This window comes from Diabrotica undecimpunctata, chromosome 8, assembly GCF_040954645.1.
Source record: "Diabrotica undecimpunctata isolate CICGRU chromosome 8, icDiaUnde3, whole genome shotgun sequence".
Taxonomy (NCBI): Eukaryota; Metazoa; Arthropoda; class Insecta; order Coleoptera; family Chrysomelidae; genus Diabrotica; species Diabrotica undecimpunctata.
In genome coordinates this window covers 98,965,941-98,988,539 of record NC_092810.1, presented here as the reverse complement: position 1 = coordinate 98,988,539, position 22,599 = coordinate 98,965,941, and the positions used below count along the sequence as shown (strand labels likewise).

The window sequence follows — 22,599 nt, the reverse complement described above, 5'->3', positions numbered from 1 at the left end:
AAAACTTTTTTTTTTTAATTGTTTACTAAGCTCTAATTAAAACAAGTTACTTTTTCTCCTGGCTTCATGTTTCGATATATTGTACATCAACGATAGAATAGAAGTACTGTATTATATTTTATTGTTTTCTTGTTACCATACTGTGACATTTTTGTGACTTTTTAAAGTTTGTATAAAATTAAAAAAACTCTGAATGTGTGTTTTACTGTTTGACATCTTTGTATGACTTTACCATCATTAGAACTAAAGAAGTGCAGAAATACTGCACGTAACGTTTATATTAAAAGATTGAAATAGTTAAGGCCTATGGTATTCTTGTTAGAATCCCGTAGGAGAAAACAGACATCTTCTTGTATTCAAAACCAGATAGACCGAATGGTCAACACCACCTTCAGAGCGACCAGAGGTTCAGTTAGACGCAGAGTGGACAATTTTGAAACTCAGGTGAGAGATCGCCTTCTTAACATTTCTATACACTCTGTACATCATGATATTAAAACCGTCACTCAACAAATCCAATCTCTCACTGCAAAATTCAGGAATTCCCTTCCTGCTCATATCATCCACAATTTTGACCTTAGACTTTACAGACAATTTCAATTTACCTTCAATAAATCTCTTAAAACATCCCAAAAAAAGATTACTAATCTTGGCATCACCCCTTTTTTTTAAATTAAATATCAACAGAAATGGTTAAGAAACTTTACTGAGATTGATCTTTCTCCCAATGTTGCTAAATTATTAGCTCTTGGTCCTAAATTTGAATTATCTCCAACCCTGAAGGATTATTCAATTTGTAACCTTTTATCTAATGTTGAAAACATTCTTACAGTTTCCGAATCTGCAGATCTTACTCAATTAAGATCATCAGCCAATAATATTTTACTTAATTTTACTAATGCCCCAAAAAAATCACAATCAGAAATTTACCGAGCCTATATTAACTTTTCTAAAAGACCATCCTGAACTATTGGTACTTTTAAGTGATAAGGGTAATACAACTGTACTTATGTATAAAAAGCAATACACGGATCTGAGCCAATTACTTTTAAATGGTGAACAATATGATCGACCGTTACCCAGAAATCCCACTAGTACGTTTAATTCCAGAATCAATAACCACATCTCCAAGTTAAAAAGATCCAATCTTATCACGGATGTTGTAGCCAAATCCCTTAACAATTACAATGGCATCTCTCCGAGATTTTACTGTTTGCCTAAAATCCACAAACCTCAATTGTACATGCGTCCCATAGTATCATCCATTAATTCTCCTAATTGCAATATTGCACGTTTTTTGGCTAATATACTTTCAACAGTATATAATCATGATAACGAAATCAATATCTCAGACTCCTTTAAGTTTAGTGATTTTATCAACAAATTCCAACTACCTTTAGGTTTCCAAGTAGTAAGTTTTGATGTAGTGTATCTCTTTACCAACTTACCTTTACCTGTTGTCTTTACATAATCACTGGAATCAAATCCAATAACACTGTCCCTTTGGATGTGAAACTCTCGTGGAACTCGTCAAGTTGGTGTTTGACACCAACTATCTGGTGTTCAATGATAGATTTTACCTACAGATTTTTGGTACCCCTATGGGATCTTCTATTTCTCCCCTTTTGATTGTTTTTGTCTTGGATGATCCTATTGTAGATAGGCTCACACACTTGGATTATAACATTGCTTTTGTTAAGAGGTATGTTGACGACTTGATCCTGGCCGTAGCCACTGATCAAATTACTGACACCCTTTCTGTCTTTAATAAATACAATCCCCATTTGCAGTTCACATGCGAGATGGAGGTAAATAACACCATTCCGTTCCTTGACATGTTAATTGTACGAGGTGTTGACAACATCCTAAGAACCAAATGGTTTAGAAAGAACGTTGCTAGCAATTGCTTTTTTAATTATTATTCCTTTTATCCTAAAAGATTCAAACATAACCTCGTACAGGGATTAGCCTTAAGGACTCACATACTTGACAACAATGAACTCCACCTTGATGAGGAATCCACATCTGAGTCTTCTCCCCGATATTTCGCATTACCCTATTTTCCACAGGTTACAGAAAAACTTACTAAACCTAAAATCTACCTACCTTTAGATATTTGGGAGAAATCAAATGTAGTATATAACATTCCATGCAAAAACTGTCATTTGAAGTACATTGGCCAAACAAAAAGGACCCTTAAAGGGCGTGTTATACCTCTTAAAAGTGATATCAGATGCAACAAGAACTCTTGTGCTCTCAGTACCCACTTTATCTCTCTTAACCACCAAATCGACTTTGAGAATATTAAATCTCTAGGAACTGAGAATAATTTCTATAAGAGATCCTAAATTTTCGGTTTTTGCCCACTACGAAAAAAAGTAGCTACCATCGGTTCTACTTTGATACTTCTAAACTCAATCCTTATATTACTTTCAACGAGAACTTCAGCAATTTTCACACATCGCATTCGATGTAAAATCTTTTCCAAAAGGAACCTTAGGGTGAGTTAAATAAATTCATATCACAATTCATTTCATTACATTCACTAATTCTAGGTTCCCCAACACAATTTCGTGGTCAATGGTCATCGGTATCTTATATTTCCAACCTTCCTATTTCATCATAGTTATATAAAAAATTTGACTTTTTTATTCGGTCCTGCTTAAACTAGTATTTTTGTTATCTATTTGATTTTTCGTACAAAGTCTGATTTCCATAGATAGAAAGTCACATTATATTTTGTTTTTCTCTTCGTAATAGTTGAGCCCTTTCTGTCAAAAATAGTTGCTTTTTTTAATTGCTTTGGTGTCTCCAACAATAAAGTTAACTTTCCATGCTTTTTTTATAAAAATTTTTTTTACTAAGCTCTAATTAAAACAAGTTACTTTTTCTCCTGGCTTCATGTTTCGATATATTGTACATCAGCGATAGAATAGAAGACTTGTATTATATTGTTTTCTTGTTAACATACTGTGACATTTTATTGACTTTTTAAAGTTTGTATAAAATTAAAAAAACTCTGAATGTGTTTTATACTGTAATTTTATTGTAGTTATTAAATGTATTTTCCAACACCTAAACCTATGCATTTGGCATTGTTTGACATCTTTATATGACTTTACAATCATTAGAACTGAAGAAGTGCAGAAATACTGCACGAAACGTTTTCTATTAAAAGATTGAAATAGTTTTTAAATTGTTTTTCTCCTTGACCGATATCCTCATTTACAGTGAGATTTTAACCTCACTCACATTGTGTATATATATATATATTATATATATATATATATATATATATATATATATACATATATATATATATATATATAATATATATATATATATATATATATATATATATATATATATATATATATATGCATATTTTGTATGTGCCACTGGTATTACAGGATGACTATGCCCATCGATCAACATCCATCCCTCGGGCCAGAGGACGTCTGGCTGGAATATAATATAATATATTATGCTGTTACACCCTTCGTGTGTCATGATCTTAATAACACCCTTGGTGCATAAATACCTACTAAACCATTTTTTAATTAATAATAAAGCGATTATAACAGGGCGGGCGCTCATTTCTACCATGAGAATTCAAACCATCAAAAATTTGTGCCCTACTTTCATCAACATCTGAACTGTCATCATCATCATCCAGCCTCAAGAGTCCACTGCTGAACATAGGCCTCTTCCTCATGTTTTCAACCCCGTCTATCTTGCGCCGCTCTTATCCAGTTTTTATTGAGTCTTCTTAAATCGTCAGTCCATCTTGTAGGTGGTCGACCGACGCTTCTCTTGTCTTCCCTTGGCCTCCATTCCAAGAACCTCTTTGTCCATCGCCCATCTGTCATTCTGGCTATGTGTCCTGCCCATCTCCATTTTAGTCTGGATATCTTCTCGATGATGTCAGTCACTCCGGTTCTTCTCCTGATGTCTTCGTTGGTTATTCTGTCTCGCAGAGTTATTTCTAACATGGACCGCTCCATTCTTCTCTGCGTGACTCTCAGTTTGGTAGCTGCTGCTTTTGTTAAGGTAAGTGTTTCTGCTCCGTACGTCAAGACTGCGAGGACGCACTGATCAAATACCTTTCTCTTTAGGCATGTGGGCAGCTGGTTCACTTTTAGACATAGTAGAAACTCAAAAGAGTGACATAAAAAAATAAACATATTATTTAATGTGATTTTTACTAAATAAAAACCCAAAAATTGGCTGCAGCTACTTGATGCCATTTTACTAAACAATTGGACACAACGAACACCCAAAATCTATTAGAACAGCGTTTCAATACACTTTATAACACTTCTAAACTACAAATAAATTTCGTAGCAAGATCTCGTGACTGATGTCGAGAGCAGTCGGCATGTAGAGTGCAACAAATTTAACTTTGGGAATGTGACGTAGTGTTTAGCGCCGGTGGGCGGACTGTTTATGCCAGTGGCAGGCGGAAACAGGTAGATTTAAAATAATTTTTCATAAGTATATTCAATTAAAGTAAATAATGGATTTGTTAATTTTTATTTTCATAGTTTTTAATCGTTATGAAGTTGAAAGTCAGTTGCACTCGATAAAATAATGAGTAAAACATTAGGAGTACTTTAATAAATAACAAATTCTTAAATACCTACTTAAAATTTATTAACATTATCATGAAGGAAGGGTTTCAACAATACAAAAAAATAATTAAGTAGTTTATTTTAACTAATTAAATAATATATGCATTTGTCTAAACAAGAATGCCTTAGTTATGATTCCTCGCATGATTCTAAGATCACTATTCCTAAATTTAAATCACTATCTTCATCCTCAGTAAGGCTTTCTTCGGATGAACCCGTATTAACAACAAATTGTAAGTGGTACGGCGTAGTGTCTAACAAATGTTCTTTTTCGTATTCTTTTTCGAAAGATTGTTTTTGTTCGTATTGTATACATGTGCGGCTAATCATCAGAAGTGTTTGCAAACAATAATGAAAGGCACCTTTGTAGACGAATTGTTTATTGCTAAGTACAATAAACATTTATACTACTATTATTTAGGAATATAAAATAAACTATGCAAATGTAGTTTCTTTACTAATATGCAAATAACACCCTAATCTTTTCCCAGGTTATGCACAAATATAAACACCTCTTTTCAAATAACATGGCCTGGTAGATTTACTTTCATTTCATTTTACATTGATTTTGCTCCAAATGTTTATTACTTGTGAATAAATAATTTTTTCTATAATATTTTCCTTGCATCTGATTATTTTGTGCATCAGGTAGATCGCACCCTCGAGGTAGACCGCAGACTACAGTAACACCGAACTTTAGTACAATACATACACAATAATTCCAAGAGGTTTGACTTACTCTCTATTTTCTATTCCGTTTCGTGATCGCTGTCAATAGCAACATTTCGATCACAAATTGATTCATCTTTACTTATGTCGTCTTCTACCTCATCAAGTCATTTCAAAAGAGTTTCCAATAGTTTTTATATCCATATTTGACCTTTTTTACGTACTGGGTCCCTCATCCATTTTCAGGTAAATAGTAAATAAATACGAACACTAACAACTCGTCTATAAGACGGAAATCACACGGATAATCACGAAGTCATAAACGGGCAACCTTGAAAATTTTTCAGGTAGGGAGATATCCCACTTTCGACCAGCGATGCCGTCTGAGAGACGGGGCGTTAGTACTTAAGGATTATAATGACATAATCAATAACAGAATCTTTGGTGATACACGTTTTTACATAATTTGTACAAAAAACCTTTTTTGGGAACGATTTTCAGAGTGGAAATCGAAACGTCAAATATTAGTTAATTAAAAATATGATTTTCATTACAACCAACAATTGTGGCTTAATCCCATAAAACATAGTATTTACCAATTTACCTTAACAATACCACAAGAAATTAGTTTCAGAACCTTGCTAATTTTAATTATCTTGATTTTAAAAAAATAATATATGTTTTTTACGATGCTGCTGATACATATATTTATAAAACAATGTACATATACTTCTGTATTTTAATAGTAAAAGAGTAATCCTATTATATAATATGTACCTAAATAAAATATATGCATAATTAACTACGTATTATTTTATTAAGCGTAGGTTGAGAAGCAACAGAATGAATAAAATCGAATAAATCGTCGGTATACTGCGAAAACCAGGTAAATTCGGAACACTGAAATCGAGAAAAGACGTTTTTAAAGTTTAGTTTTATATTGTGAATTAAGCAATCAGCTTGTTTTTAATATTAGGTATTCTAGTGAAAGATGCATATATCTGAAATGATATTCTATCATTAGTTTGAAAACGTTGAGACACCTATCTGACTAATCCTAAATTTAAGTTGGAAATGCTATCACTTACCTGGTTTTACCTGTAAATCTAAATAAATCAATTACTCTTCAAATAATATATTTAACACAAATATAATAAACCAAGTATAATATCGTCCAGTTTTGTGATCGAGATATGAGGCTTTTACTAGGTAATAGCAATGTTTTAAGGTATTAGTCGATATTTAGGACATTTAACTGGTTTTCCCTGAAAATTTTATTAACAGCTGTGTGTAGTTATAGTTATTGTTTATATGAATGACAGGCAGTTTTATAGAAAAAATCAAATTTATTGCGAATATAACAATATTATTATTATGAGGCTTCCTCGTCCGATTCGTCACTGAAAGCAGGCTCTGGCAAGATGTCTGTTACATTATTTACCGTTTTCAAATTTCGATACCACCCGTGATATTCCTCCGGTATCACTCCCTTATCACATAGCTGTACCAAATCTCTCTTTTTTGCTATGCTAATTGGCAAATGTGCATCATAAAGTCGCTTAAGTGCTTCAAGATTGCTTGAATTAGTTGATAACTTGGCGTGCGTTTTCTTGTTGACTGCCGTGCAGTATCGGTAACGAAATAATTGAACCTTGTTGACATGTCATAATTAAAATAGATTCTGTTTGTCTCTCCTTTCACGAATCTCATTCTTTTTATCTTCAACCACATTATTTTTTCGCTGTTTTGGTCTTTTGTTCGGTTTTTAATTAAAGTGTGTGACAAATTTTTTAAGTCATAAAAGTCGTAGTATTTTTCTTTACATTTGTATGATTCTATACATACTTTTTTATCATCAACCTTGATATTTTTATTTCCTCTTGCATTTTGAAAAACAGACAAGTAATCTGGCATCCCATAGATAGATCTGTGTTTTTTAGCGGTTTCGTTACTACTCTGCATAGAGTCAACTTCCACATAGGAATGTCCAGACTCTAAAAATTTGTGTTCAATAATATTTAAACGGATTCTGTCCTCTGCAGGTATCAGAAAATAAACTTATTTCACTTACATATTATGGAACACATTTTGATAAGTAGTGGAGTATAATTCTTTCTATTTCAGAACTCCCTTGTCTACTGTTAATTTCTGACCAGTCAAAACAGTAAGCTGCATTTGGTAATGCGGCTTCATATACACACAAATTGTAGACACATAATTTTCGAGAATAATATAATTTTCCAGTCAATCCACTTGGAATCTGTAGTACGGCCTGTAGATCGAAAGTAAATGAAACAAAACCCCGTTGTTCATTAGATCTTTTGTTATCATTTTGTTTTTTAAGATTACATACTTCTTTTCTTTTCTGATGTTCCGATTTGTCAGTTGGATTAGCCCTATCATATTTATTACAAACTAAACATTGATCTTTTTTAGCAACAAAAAAGCTTAAATTATAGTCGTTAGAAAATATTCTTCGATATGTAATTTCGCTAACACCTTCCAGTTTCTTCTGCTCATAGTCATTTATAAAAAGTTATTACATTTTAATTATACTTAAATTTTTGTCCAAATATCTACGCTTTGAACTTTGGCGTATATAATGTGGGCCCATGGTTGGAAAAGACTCAATATGAGCCTTCACGATTTTTCGGGCTTTACTGCTTGTTTTATTTGGCGGTGTATGCTTGCCTCGTTTATCCGTATCTGCATAACAGCCTAGAATATCAGTTTTTCTTACAACATCTTGTGTTAACGACGCTGATATACAAAGTGTCTTACAAAGAAATTTCTCACATACCTGTATGTCTTGACCATTCAAAGAAAAGTAACACTTTTTGGAAAATGCACGTGGTTTTTTAAACTTCAACGAACTATCTTTGGTGGCTCCGTTTTAATACGTGTAATAAGAAAATATTTCTGGCCTATATATTCTAACTTTCAATAATCACGACATGGTCTTTGTCTGTAATCTTTGCTGAAATAACTCTCACATTTGTAAAAGCACTAAAAAGCAGTAAAAGCAAAGCTGAACAATTAACTGGTTTTGGCATTGCTGGTCTATGGTCTTTTTTTATCTTATAAGGCAAACCCTCAGCATGCCTTCTTTTTGCGACATTTATTACCCAATCTTTGGGGTTAGCTTTTCTCCAACGTTTCAGTGGACGTACGTCTTTCCATACTTTGTCAAGAAGTAGATTTAATATCCAACTAGCTATTTCAGTTGACACTAAATTGTTCGTCACCTATTTCAGTATCTTTTTTCTCATCATTTAGGCTATCAAAGTGTGTAAATCATATAGACTTCCTAGAGAGAGCGATCCCTCTTCACTTGGATGATATGTGGGGTTTACATCTGAAAAGTCACTATCAAAAATGGATTCCATCATTGAGACTACATTGTTCTCAGAATCATCAAGAATTGAACTACTGTCTTTAGTTATTCTATCTGTGTATGTGTTATAAAGATCATTTATGGTTTTAGCTTAGTAACTATTTTTAAATTTTAACTCAACCCGTTTTCAGGTAGAATGAAGTAAGTGTACTTAAAGGTTTTTACTAGTCGATATGAAAGAGAAATTTTAATAAATCATACACGTAAAATGTATTAAAGACACTTATCACCTTTTTACTGAATATGGTTTGCAGTAGTAGAAATATATTGTTGTCCGGCATAATAATATATGTCAGCTTACTTTGTTTTACATGCAACATAACTTTAATTTTATGGAAGTAAGTAGCGATATATTGTTTTATTTGAAAATGAAAAGTTGATTAGGTGTAACTTATTTGTTTATTACACAAATTATCAGCTGAATGGTAAGTCGTATCATTTATTGGGTTTTACCTGTATGTAGAGCGGAAAAAGCTGAGAATTTTGGTATACTTAACTCAATATTTTAAAATTTGTCATTTACCTGGTTTTCGCAGTATACCGACGAAATATCCTTTTGATTTATAAACTTAAGTAAAATATTCTCGCTACCTCTTTAAATTTTTAATTGACTGCGCTTATAGCCGAAAAATTGTTTTCAATTACAACATCTATTAATAGTATTTCAAGGTTACCCAATTCCAGATAGTATCTTTATCGCTTTAAAAGTTCTACAAACAATGCGTGAGTGCTCATTAACGAGATATATTATATAATATATTACGAGTATGAGTTGTTTATAATCTTATCATTCCATCTGTTAATTGTGTGTTATTTGTTAAGTATATACATGACAAATGCCAATATTTTTGGGAGATTTTAAAATATTAGGACGAATTTTTTGTCCCTAATTTTAAGTAAGCTGGATAAATTGTTTTGGAATACCAGATGATAAGATTTATCTCAGTACTATTTGGATGATGAACCACATCGAATATGCGGTGCTCTTGATATGTCTGTAAGTGTAGAGTTATAAAAAGAGTAGTGTGAAGTGTTTTGTAAAAAGTAAACAATGGTTGAGATGTTTACCAATGGTGCACTACATTCTTGGATCCAGCGGTCCATAGGTACAGAAAACTTTACATGTACTATTGAAAATACGACCCAAAAAGGAGAGGGGTATATAGGGGACTTATTTTTTGTTAAAATTGATTTGCAACAACCTATTAATGGAAAAGACGTTCTTTATCTGGTAGTAAAGACGAATAAGAAGAATGCTGGATCAGAAAAGTCTATTTCTATAGTGGAGGAACTTTGCAAGAGAAAAGTATTCTTTTACAGCACAATTCTTAAAGAATACCAGAAATTACAAAATGACAGAAAGCCTCAAGTTCCTTTCAATATGGTACCCAAGTGTTATAAAACGTTTTTAGAAGACGGCAATGAAGTTATTATTTTAGAGAATTTAAAGAAAGAAGGCTATGTGCTACATCCAAGAGAACAGCCCATGAATATTACACATTTAGAACTCGGCCTAAAATCATATGCAAAGTTACATGCTCTATCTTTCGCTTTGAAAGATCAAAACAAAGAAATTTTTGAAAATCTGTCAAAGAACTGTATTTCTTTAGTGAAAGAGATGTTTTTGAACTTTCACACTTTAATTGATACAAAGACACGTTCGTTAGTAGAAACTCTAAAAGAAGCTGATAGGCCTGATCTGTCGGTTGTTTATGAGAAATTTATAAATGAGAAAAGTATTTATAACAGATTTATGGAAGTCAGTAATATTATTTTCAAAGATCAAGCCTTAATCCATGCCGATTGCCACAATGCGAATATGATGTTTCGATATAGGGTAAGGTAGTAAAGATACTTTGTTTTAAAGGAACTGTATGCAGTTCCATTTTTGCTGTCTTTCCATATTATCTTATCGTCTTTTTTTCAGGAAAACCCATACAAATAATATTCTACTTATGATATCTCGAGCAATAATTATCACTCTTCCTTCTATTCTGCAAATGTGTTCATTATACTCATTCATGTGTTGATTTACTTTAATAATATCTTCAAACTTGCACTTATATAATATATTTTGTTTCTTTCTCTGTCTACGAGTAAAACCGTTTTTCAACTATTTTTCTAATTATCTTAAATATTATTATTTGAACTAGTATTTTGGTTTTTGATACTACTGATCTAATTTCTCCATTATATGTCTTGACAGATGTCTTGCAAATTCTTAATTGGGTCTCAATACTCTTTTTTTTTTCTTTTCATATTATATCGTTTGATATCCTGACAATTTGTGTGCTCTTTGCTCTTATTATTTATTCTTGTCCCAGAATCTAATATTTCTATACTTAAGTAGGTGTGTTAATTTCATTTTTTGCTTGGTAATTACTGCATGTACTCGTACTAGTACGAGTACTAAAATTTTATTCACGTTAAAAAAGGAACATTCGGCTTTTGCAAATCAGTGTTGCTAAAACTCTCAGGCACGTGTTGCTACTAGACTGCCGATAAACCAGTCATTCTAGTCAGAGCCGTATACATCACTATTTAGATGTAGTTAACTTAATTTCACTAATAAGCGGATACCTATAGTTAAATAGAGAATGATACATTATTAATTCTTGTTTCTTTAATAGACAGATATAGGTATGTAATTAGTATAGGTCTGATAAAATACGTAACATTGCATGTTTATTAATGCTTTAGATAATATTTAACGAGGCTCTTTACGGAATAGACGAAGGCATCCTTCTAAATGGTGAAAGAGTAAACAATGTTAGATATGCCGACGACACCATGGTGATAGCAGATAGTTTAGAGGGACTTCAGAGGCTAATGGACAGAATAAACGAGTACAGTCAACAGTACGGACTAAACATTAATACCCACAAAACGAAACAAATGATTATCAGCAAGGAGAATATAAATGGGGCTCATCTTAACATTAATGGGACGCAGATAAAGCGAGTAAAACAGTATTGCTACCTGGGAACTATTATAAACGAACAGTGGAGCAATGTACAGGAAATAAAGTGCCGCATAGGAAAGGCAAGAACGGTCTTTAACAAAATGAGCGCCATCTTCAAAAGTCACAACATATCCCTAGATACAAAAATGAGACATTTGAAATGCTATGTTTTCTCTGTGTTGTTGTACAGGGCGGAGACATGGACGCTTACAGACACCACTAATAAAAAACTTGAAGCATTTGAGATGTGGCTTTGTAGAAGAATGCTGAGAATATCATGGACAGCAAGGATTACGAACAAGGAAGTTCTAGAAAAAATGAAGAAGGAACCAGAGATTGGGTTTACAATCAAACGCATAAAATTGCAATATCTGGGACACGTTATGAGAAATCAGCACCGTTACTCCCTGCTGCAGTCTATATTGCAAGGTAAAGTCAAAGGTAAGCGAGGACCCGGTAGAAGGAGAATATCATGGCTGCGGAATTTAAGAACATGGTTTAAGAAAACCTCAACGGAGCTGTTTCGAGCCGCAGCGAGCAAGGTCATGATTGCCAATATGATTTCCAACATCCGAAACGGATAGGAACCAGAAGAAGAAGAAGATAATATTTAACTTAAAGATAAAAAACAAGTGCAACTTTTATTTCATTTACATGTAGATAATAACAACAATTGCTCACATAAAAATTTTTCCTCGTATATAACATGCATTCCCCTTAAAAAGGATGTTAAAATTTTGTTCCGGCTTTTTGTCGGACCATCACTTATATACTTTTCGGATTTGGCACTTTGTGTCCGCCGATTTTCACACTATTACATAATTTACTCACATCATCCACATTTTCTCTATTATCGTTATTACTATCCTCTGTCATCGCTATTACTGTCATCGCTATCTCTCCGTCCGGCTCGCGGAGATAAGAATACGGCCGGGGTTAGAAAGCCCTGCCTGTCGTAAGAGGCGACTAATGGGTAGGAATAGGGAGGTGGAGAGCCGTCGTTCGAGGTGTCGGGTTGGTAGAAACGCACACGGTCGCTTCGGCGACACGGTCACCGGTCTACATTCCTAGTATCCGAGACGAGACTCTCGTGGGACCACTCTACTCCCATTCCAAAAGAGCCTGGTGAGGTTGAACGAGCTGGGCCCGTATATACCTCTCCTGACCTCGGTCAGGCGTGGTGTGAATATCCCGGCACGTAACCACCGGGAGATCCAAGAGTGGTAGAGGAGAGATCCTCGGCCGCGACCTGTCTACGTGTGAGGTGGAAATTCCTCCGCCTGCCGAACCTGCCCGCCCGTAGTGTGGGAGTAACGGGTAGGCAAGGTACTTACAACACAGGTACTACGGGGAAGGTGGAGCCCCCACGGGTCGCGTATAGTAGACGTGTCGTGGTAACCCCACGGGGTACCCCCACGGGGAGATCCACGGGACGTTTTTGGTACGCGCCGCGTGGCACCTTCACTTTGGTGTCGGACTCGTAGGGGCAGAGGTTTCACTAACGAGTGTATGCCGAAAGGCCAGGTAGCTCAGGGTCCGGCCAAGTCTTTACTTGGAGGGCACGCCATTTTGCAATGTCATCGCTATCCCTGCCACCACTATCACTGTCAATCGTCACATTTATTACCACAGGATGAAATTGTCTACACCAAATGAATTAATGGTTCCACTGCGGCGGTCTTTAACTCTATATTATGTGAGGTAATATGTCTTTTAACTTGACTTCAAGAACGAGCTCTAAACGAGGACTTAACTACACGAAGTAACTATTTTAAGAACTGGCGCTTACGCCCTAACACAAGCAAAACTGAAACCTGTCTCTTTCACCTGTCGAATCAACTTGCAGGCGATACTCTCAATGTAACTCTAAATGATACAGCTATCAAACATAACAACAACCCCAAATATCTAGGCGTCACACTTGATAGAACACTCACCGTCAAAAGTCATCTTACAAACGCAGCCGGTAAACTAAGAACAAGAAATAACTTAATATCAAAACTTGCTGGAACGACTTGGGGTGCTTCTGCAGATACTCTTTGGACCTCTGCTCTAGCTTTGGTTTTTTCACTGGCAGAATATTGTGCACCAGTATGGCTAAATAGTGCACATACAAGCAAAATCGATGTCCAACTTAACCAAACCATGAGAATAATCACTGGAACAATAAAACCAACGCCAGTGAGATGGCTGCCTACTCTGAGCAATATTGCTCTACCAGATCTACGCCGTACAGCAGCATTAGTGAGAGAGTACCAGAAAATTGTAGCCAACGTACAATTACCAATACATCAAGATATCCTAGACATCTCAAAAGAGCACCAGCGACTGAGATCTAGAAATCCTCCAATACGATCTGCCCGAAAAATTGGTAATTCCTATGATATACATAGGCAATGGACAACAAGATGGATGCCAACAGTAGAATCGGACTATATTAAGATATCCACCCCAACTCAGGGTTTCATCGGATCAAATCTGCCCCGGTCCACTTGGGCAAGGCTTAATCGTATACGTACCGGATATGGTAAATGTGCTGATTCGCTGTTCAGGTGGGGTCGTGCAGAAAGTCCACAGTGCGATTGCGGACAATCTAGACAGACCATAAGCCATTGTATTTCAGACTGCTTGAATCGTGCATACCGTGGAAACCTCCAGGACTTTGCGGAATGTTCCCCAGAAGCAATTGAATGGCTATGTAAATTGGAAATTAATATTTAATATTTAGTGTCATTCATTCTATCTTTAGTGTTTAAATAATATATTTAATATGTATGTATAATAATATATTATTGTATTTGTATATTTATCGTACTGTGAAAGTCCATACGCTAAATAAAATAAAAAAACTTGACTTCATATATTTTCAATTGGATTCAACTCACAATGGTATGGAGGTAGTCTCAGAATGGCAACATTTTTCCCTTTGCACGTCTCATCAATTTTATGTTTTCCATATTCTTCTTTGAATGTGTTTACGACTTCCATAATCTCATGTCATAATTTGACATTTCAAAAGTGCTTGTGTCAGAATTACGTCTTTTCTCCACGAATGGTACGAGGCGTTATCTATCACCACAATATTCTCTGGAAGATTAGGAAGCAGCTTTTCGTTAAACCATTGTTTAAATATAAGACCATTCATCTCATCATGATACTTCGATGAGTTTTTTTAGTTAAAACCAAAACCCACCACATTCCACAAAGCCGAATTCACTACCCGAATGCACTATATCAAATCGGGGGCCCCGTTGTGTCGGCTGTTTTAGGCCTGTTGACAACCCCATAACAAACGCATCCCTGGCTGAAGTCACGTTCTTCCATTCTTTGGAAGCATTATGTTCGACATTCACCCAAGTCTTACCCAAATAAATGACGCGCGACAATGAATCCTTGGAAACTAAATCTTTTATCTCACGAAAATACTTATGGCCCCATTTCAGAATATCGGGCGCCGTTCCATAATGGTCGACTATACTTCTCGTTTGCAAAAAGACAAAGTTCATTTTATGGAGTATTGTCCACATTGTTGTGCGTGACATATTTGCTAAATCTTTGTCTTTTTTAACCAGTGCAAAAATTTTGTTTAATGTCTAGGTTTAATGTTAAGGTTTTCTTCTTTTTTTACTGGCCTTAGTGCTCCTTCCGCAGCTTCTGTTCGTATTTTAGAAATAGTATTAGAATCTACTCCTGTCATAGCACTTATTTTATTGATTAAACGTCTAACACCTTCACCGCTATTTACATGGTAATTAAATACATTTAAAATAACTTGTTTTGCACGGATGTCCAATGTCCTTGGCTTAATTTTTGAATTTCCATTTTCAATTAACATTAAACTATAAAGTCAATATATCTATTTACCGTCCACTAATTCGGACGGATAATAAGACTATACCTCCTAATTCTGCCGGACTGCATGGATTTCGAGTCGATTGCCGAATCAATTATATGTATAATCCAGTATCGAATCCGAATCGATTATCGAATCCATTATCGAATCTATTATCGAATAGATTATCGAATTAGTTATCAAATCGATTATCAAATCGATTATCGAATCGATTATTAAATCCATTATCGAATTGATTATCGAAACGAATATTAGATCGATTATCGAATCAATTATCGAATCGATTATCGAATGAATTATCAAAACGATTATCACATCGATTGTTGAATCAACTACTGAATCGATTATCGAATCAAATAAAATCGAATTGATTATCGCATAGAACCAATTCTAATCAAATTGATTATCGAATCGAATCGATTATCCAATAGATTATCGAATCTAATCGATTATCGAATAGATTATCAAATTAATTATTGAATCTATTATCGAATTCAATAGATTATCTACTCAAATCGTATTGATTACTGAATCAAATCAAATTGAATTGATTATCGAATCAAATCGATTTGATTTGATTTTATCGGTGTTTACCGATTTTTCGGTTAATCCTGTCGATAATTCTATCTGATTGAGGATGCAGGGGTGTCGTTCTCATCTTATTGACATCAATCAATTTACAAGCGTTCTGAAAGAGAGTTGACTCGAAGTTTCGCGCTTGGTCTGAGTGCATCTCCAAGGGAACACCAAATTGGCTAAATAATTCATTAACAAGTACCTCTGCAACGTTAGCAACTTCATGATGTGGTTTTGAATAGGCCTCAGTCCATATCGTAAAATAATTCATGGCTACCAGGATATATTTATTTCCATCATTCGTTTCTGGACCTGCAATACTTTTTTCACAGGACTACCAACATTGTACTGTTTCATGGGTGAACTCTTTTTACCAACTAAACCATTACTGGTTGCACATAGTTCACGTTTCCGGCACCATCGTCTTACATCATTTTTACAGTTCACCCAATAAAACTGTTCTCGAACCTTTTGCAGAGTCTTTGTAATACCAAAGTGTCTACCTAATGCACCGTCATGCCACTGACGCAATACTTTTGACACTTTACTTTTAGGTATAATCAACTGAAGCTTAGATTCTGTACCATCATCGTTCTCAAAGGTTCTATAGAGAAGATCATCTTTTAGCACTAGTTAATTCCATTGACTCCAGTAACACTTGACTTCGGGACTACATGCACTAATGTCTTGCCAAGAAGGTCTTTCACTTCGACGCATCCAATCCAATACTCGTTTTATACATGGATCATCTGCTTGAGCGTCTTGTAGCTGTTGAGGCTGCCATTGATCATCAATGACGGTGGTTAGTCTCACGGGTCAAAGTCGTTCCTCTAATTTAAGACAGCGAATACAATATGCACGGCATGGCCGTCTTAACAAAGCATTAGCATTCGAATCACTTTATCCAGACCAGTGCTCGATCTGTTATAGCTTTCTGACTGTTGTATTATTTTCTTTCAATTTACGGCGAATGAAATCTATGTCGCCACCATTTCAATATCTGGGATCGCGTTTCTTCGGAATCGTGTTACGAACTATTTAGGTTCGAACTCGATAGCCTTGTGAAGCTTGACTAGCTGTTTCGTGTTCCAAGGAAATGGCAAGCACTTCCTCTAAAACTTTCGGTCTTGCTAGTCGTAAAGCTAGTGAAGGTATCTACAGCAATTTCTTCCAATATGTTGTCTGGTACCTAGAGATAAGCCAACCGCGCTATATGAGCAACATCTGCTTCAAATTATTGCAAATTCTGACTTGCTCGCTGAATTTTATTTCTTATTTATATTTTGTTGGCTTGTTGTAGATGGGCGTCTCCGTAACGTTTGTCTAGTCGAGTGAACAAGATCTGGTAACATTTTTCTTGGCCTTAGAAATTGATCTTACGATATCCGCAGCAGTGCCTCGTAAAGTATCAGTCAAGGAAACAGTCGTTTCTGTCCTATGATTGGCTGTAGCAATAGCTTAAAATTGGCTAAGGTTCGAGATCATACGCCAAGATGTATTAAAAATATTAAGAACAGCTCAATACCAAAAAGAAATTTAACTCACGAAGAAAAAGACGCCTTACATAATTTGAAGAACAACAAAGAAATCATTGTGCTCCCGGCTGACAAAGGCAATGCCACAGTAGTAATGAATATTCAAGACTACGAAGCAAAAATAAACGACATCCTAAACGATACGACATATCAAAGAATCTCGTCGGACCCCACAACATATCTATAAAAAGTAACAAAAGCCAAGATCAAAGCCTCAGACATCAAGAAAGAACATCAGTTACATCTCATACCTAGAGAGAAGTCGTCAAGATGTCCAAAACTTTACAGCCTAACCAAAGTATATAAGGCAGGATTACCATTGCGACCAATAGTTAGTTCTATCGGATCTCCTGTACAACCACTGGTGAAATTTCTGGCTGAACAGCTACAACTATATGCAGAAGACGATTCTTACGTCAAGAATGCAAGCCACTTCATCGAACGATGACTCTTCAGCAGGGACATTTGTTAGTCGGCTTCGATGTGGTTTAACTTTTTACGAATGTTCCTATAGACGAATCATTAGAAATTATAAGCAGAAAGTATCCAATACCACTTCTTCTTAACATGCCATACACCAAAGGGCGTAGGCGACTATCTCATTACTAGAATTCTGTTCTTGGCGGCGTGACACAGCTCGCCTGTATTGTGTATTCCTGTCCATTCTTTAATATTCCTTAACCAGGATAATTGTTTGCGGCCGGCTCCTCTCCTACCTTCGATCTTCCCTTGTAGGATTAACTGTGGTATTTCATATTTTGCTCCTCTCAATATGTGCCCAAGGTAACCAATCTTGCGTTTTTTAATTAATTTAAAGAGTTCTCTTTCCACGCCGACTCTCTTAAGGACGTCATCGTTTCGAACTCTATCCACCCAAGGTATGCGCATCATTTTTCTTAATGACCACATTTCAAATCCTTCAAGTTTGTTGATAGATGTTTTTTTCAAAGTCCACGTTTCCATGCCATAAAGCAAGTTGGACCATATGTAGCACTTGACCATTCTGTAGCGTATTTCGAAATTTAGGTTTTGATTACATAGGAGCGGTCTGAATTTCACAAAAGCTTGTCTTGCCATTTGTATTCGGGTTTTTATATCCAATACCACAGGATACTCTAAATATAACAAAGCAGTGCTTAAATAAGACATATGCCATCTATAAGGAGCAAAGATATAAACAAGTTGAAGAAGCACCGATGGGTTCACCACTGTCACCAGTAATAGCAAACCTGTTTATGCAAGAAATAGAACAGCGAGCAACAAAAATAGCCAAACACAAACCCAACTTTGGCTTAGGTAAATGGATAATACTTTTATAATCTGCACACAAGACATGGAGAAGAAAAACTAAAGGTATTTTTAGAATACATCAATAATATACACCATAAAATCCAGTTTACTATGGAACTGGAAGAAAACGAACAACTACCATTTTTAGATGTGTTAATAATAAAGAAGGAAGACGGACACATATGACAGACACACAGTATACCGAAAACCCACACATACCAATAGATACCTACATGCCGCTTCACATCACCATCCTGCACAATTACATTCAGTCATTAAAACCCTGATGACACGATCCGAAAGATTGACAGATGTAGAACATAAAAATAAAGACATGCATAATTTGAAAACAGCGCTAAGAAAAAACGGTCATAATGGTCAAAAAAGAATTAAGGATCCAACAGAAGACGAAAAACCGATTGCAAAAGCTATTCTACCAGATGTAAAGGTTACAACAGAGAAAATAGGGAGAGTGCTAAGAAAACACAAAATGGAAACGATATTTATACCGACAGAAAAATCTTAACCATTTTAACATCCGCCAAAAAAAAATATCGTTAGAAAATCAAGGAGTATACGAGATTCCATGTGGGGACTGTGACAAATCGTACATCGGACAGACCAACCGAAGAATCAATATTAGACGAGAAGAACATCGAAATGCCATCTAAAGTAGAGAAAAAATGTCGTCCCTTGCCCAAAATGTCTCAAACACAGGACACACAATATACCTGAACTAAACTAAGATGCTAGCTAACATTGAAATTAAAAGAAAATGCGAAATCAGAGAATCAATAGAAAAAAATTCCAACAGTCTAAACCAAAGAGATGATACTCAAAGGCTTCCAAAAACACGGAAAATGGAATTAAAGAAAAAGTCAAAAACACATCAGACCACAAGACCGACTAGTAGGATCCCGTCTACCTACATACGGACAGGACTAATCACAAGAAGCCTTGCGGCTATAAAAAGTAAATGCATCGACCAGGAGAGTCAGTGTGTTTTTTTTTCAGAGATATAGAACTTTGAAATGGAATAAAACAAACATGATTTCTATAAATTGACATGAAATTGACTTGATTTGAAAGATAATCATTTTTCATTATAATTTAAATGACGTAATCTAATTTGGAGGTCCAATTTTTGATCAGTTTTGTTCTCCAAGTGGTCAACCGTTTCATGCTTATCGGCGTAGACTAGCACCTTCACATATCCCCACATAAAATAGTCTAGCAGTGTTAAGTCGCATGATATTGGAGACCAATTCACGGTCCAAAACGTGAAACTATGCGATTACCAAACGTTTCCTTTAATAAATCAATTGTGGCACGAGCTGTGTGACATGTTACGCCGTCTTATTAAAACGACAGCTCCTGCACTTCATGGTTGTTCAATTGTGGAATAAAAATGGCATTAATCATGGCTCTACAGCGGTCACCATTGACTGTAACCTTCTGGCCAGCTTCTTCTTAACGTGCCCTATCAAGTCCCCTTGACGTTGGCGATTAACATGGCGAAACTGTCTCTGTCTTGAGCTATTCTAAAGAGTTGCTCAGCTTTCCTTATTCCTTCTGGCCAGCATCGTTTTTAAAGAAGTATGGTCCAATGATTTTACCAGACCACAAGGCACACTAAACAGTCAGTTTTTCTGGATGTAATGGTTTTTTTTACCGCATCAACCCCTAGGGTTATTAGCGGGATGGTATATTTTTATTTTAGAAAAGTTACACTTAGTATATTATTAAAATTTACATAACAGTTTTGAAAAATACAAACATGTTATGTTATGTTACAGTTTGTTATACAGTTTACAGTTTTTGATAAAATTTATTATATTTCTGATGTCTTCTTTTAGAGTTTCTTTCAAATTGTGTTTTATTTTTGCTGTCGATCTTGCTGTTGAGTACACTGGACAGTCTATCATTAAATGTTGCACTGAAAATTGTATTTGACAGGTGTGGCAAATCGGCTGAGAGTCCTTGGAGATGATGTATCCATTTGTAAATTTTGTATGACCTAGCTGCAGTCTGTTAATAACTATTTGGTCATGTCTTTGAGCTGGGAGTGGTAGTAAAGCAGAAGTAACATCTGGTTTGATAATTTTTAATTTTGCTTCTGTTTGGTTCCATTTTACTTGCTAGGTTTTGTTAATGTAAGTTTTTATTAATGTTTTTGGTCTGAAATTGGTATAATTTGCATAATGTAAACATACATTTTAGGATTATCTTAACTCCAAATAGGTCAGTTTTGTTTGTTGACGTAGCCATTCAATAAAAAGAGACTTCATCGCAAACAAAATTCGCTTACGAAATTCGGAATCAATTCCGATGGACCTTCAATTCTTGTGGAATTAAATGAGTTGAATTTTGTAAGCACGAAAAGCAAGATCTTTTCGCAAAATCTTCCATAAAGTGGACGGATACGTATCCAACTGCTTCGCACTATAGCAGATAGACTGATTCGGGTTTTCCTGTATGATACGCTCTAAGACAGCAACAACTTTTTCTGTACGCACTGTACTGTACGACACGTCTGTGGTTGCATATTATCATTTAGAGTAAACTTGATGCAAAAACGTTTCATGATTAATCGAATTATTTGCTCTGATGAACTATTATGTTGACCATAAAATGAACGTAGTGCTGGATTCGTATTTCGAACAGAACCACAATTTTCAAAATAAATTTGTACAATTTGGAAGCGCTGTTCGGGCGTCAAGATTATGTATACTGAACTCAAAAAATAACTAACGAAACTAAAATGTATCTGAGATTGATCTCAGTTTGTGTTAGATGATAAAATTAATAAATTTTATTTTTTTAGGATAATGACAAATCAGCTCCTCTTCACATGGTTTTGATAGATTTCCAAGGGGTTTGCCTTCATTCGCCAGTAATCGATATGTCCTATTTTCTATACATTAATTTATCACCAACTGAATTTCCAAAACTGAAAGATTTTGTAGAATATTACTATACTGAGTTTTGCTCATATCTAAAAGAATTAGGTAGTGACCCTGAGGAGGTATTCTCGCGAAGAATTTTTGAAGAACATTTAAAAATATACCTGCCCTATGGCGTCCTTATAACACTGCCTTTCTTAGAGCTATTATATCTTGACAATCATGAGACACCAGCGCTCGTTGATGAAGAAAGCAATGAGTTCTTCGCAGGTTTCAATAAAGATCTAAAAATAAAATCACGGGATGAATATTTGAAACGCCTGGTGGCACTGGTGGATAGCTTTTTTAATAGTCCACATGCGTAAATAAAAAATTATCCTTAATATACACAATAAATTTACAGATATTTGGAAGAATTTCTTTAATAAAGTAATAATTTATTTTTTAACAGTACATTACTGTTCCCCAAGTCAGAAAATATAATTACGATTTTAAATATTTCTTGATTGGTGCTTTAGGTAATATCCAAAATAAAACCATTCCAAGAAATTATTTCAATTGACTTTCACTGATAAGACGTAATGAGGTTATAATGACCGGTTATTTATAATCCCCTTTTTAAAATCTAATTATCAGGATTGAAAATATATTCCTGAATTGTTACCGTTTTGGAGGTTCAAAAAATATTTTCTTTTCATAAATTCCATTTCGGGCGTAAAATTTTATGTATTATAATATATTTTTTTATCTCATTGTTCAATCAAAAATACAAATTTCAGAACCTGT

The 22,599-nt window shown here is 34.9% G+C and overlaps 1 protein-coding gene across 1 annotated transcript; it reads left to right on the top strand.

Moving 5' to 3' along the window:
• The first annotated feature begins 9,479 nt into the window (after nucleotides 1–9,479).
• On the top strand, nucleotides 9,480–22,261 carry LOC140448495 (uncharacterized). Its single transcript, XM_072541578.1, has 2 exons — nucleotides 9,480–10,531; nucleotides 21,735–22,261. The coding sequence occupies exons 1-2, from the start codon at nucleotides 9,746–9,748 to the stop codon at nucleotides 22,176–22,178; spliced, it is 1,230 nt and encodes a 409-aa protein (XP_072397679.1). The 5' UTR covers nucleotides 9,480–9,745; the 3' UTR covers nucleotides 22,179–22,261.
• The last annotated feature ends 338 nt before the right edge of the window (nucleotides 22,262–22,599 follow it).

Excerpts from the sequence above, each read along its gene's own strand:
- LOC140448495 (XM_072541578.1), top strand. The coding sequence starts at position 9,746 with ATGGTTGAGATGTTTACCAATGGTGCACTACATTCTTGGATCCAGCGG. Across the intron at positions 10,532-21,734 it reads ATATGATGTTTCGATATAGG|GATAATGACAAATCAGCTCC; the intron begins GTAAGGTAGTAA and ends TTATTTTTTTAG.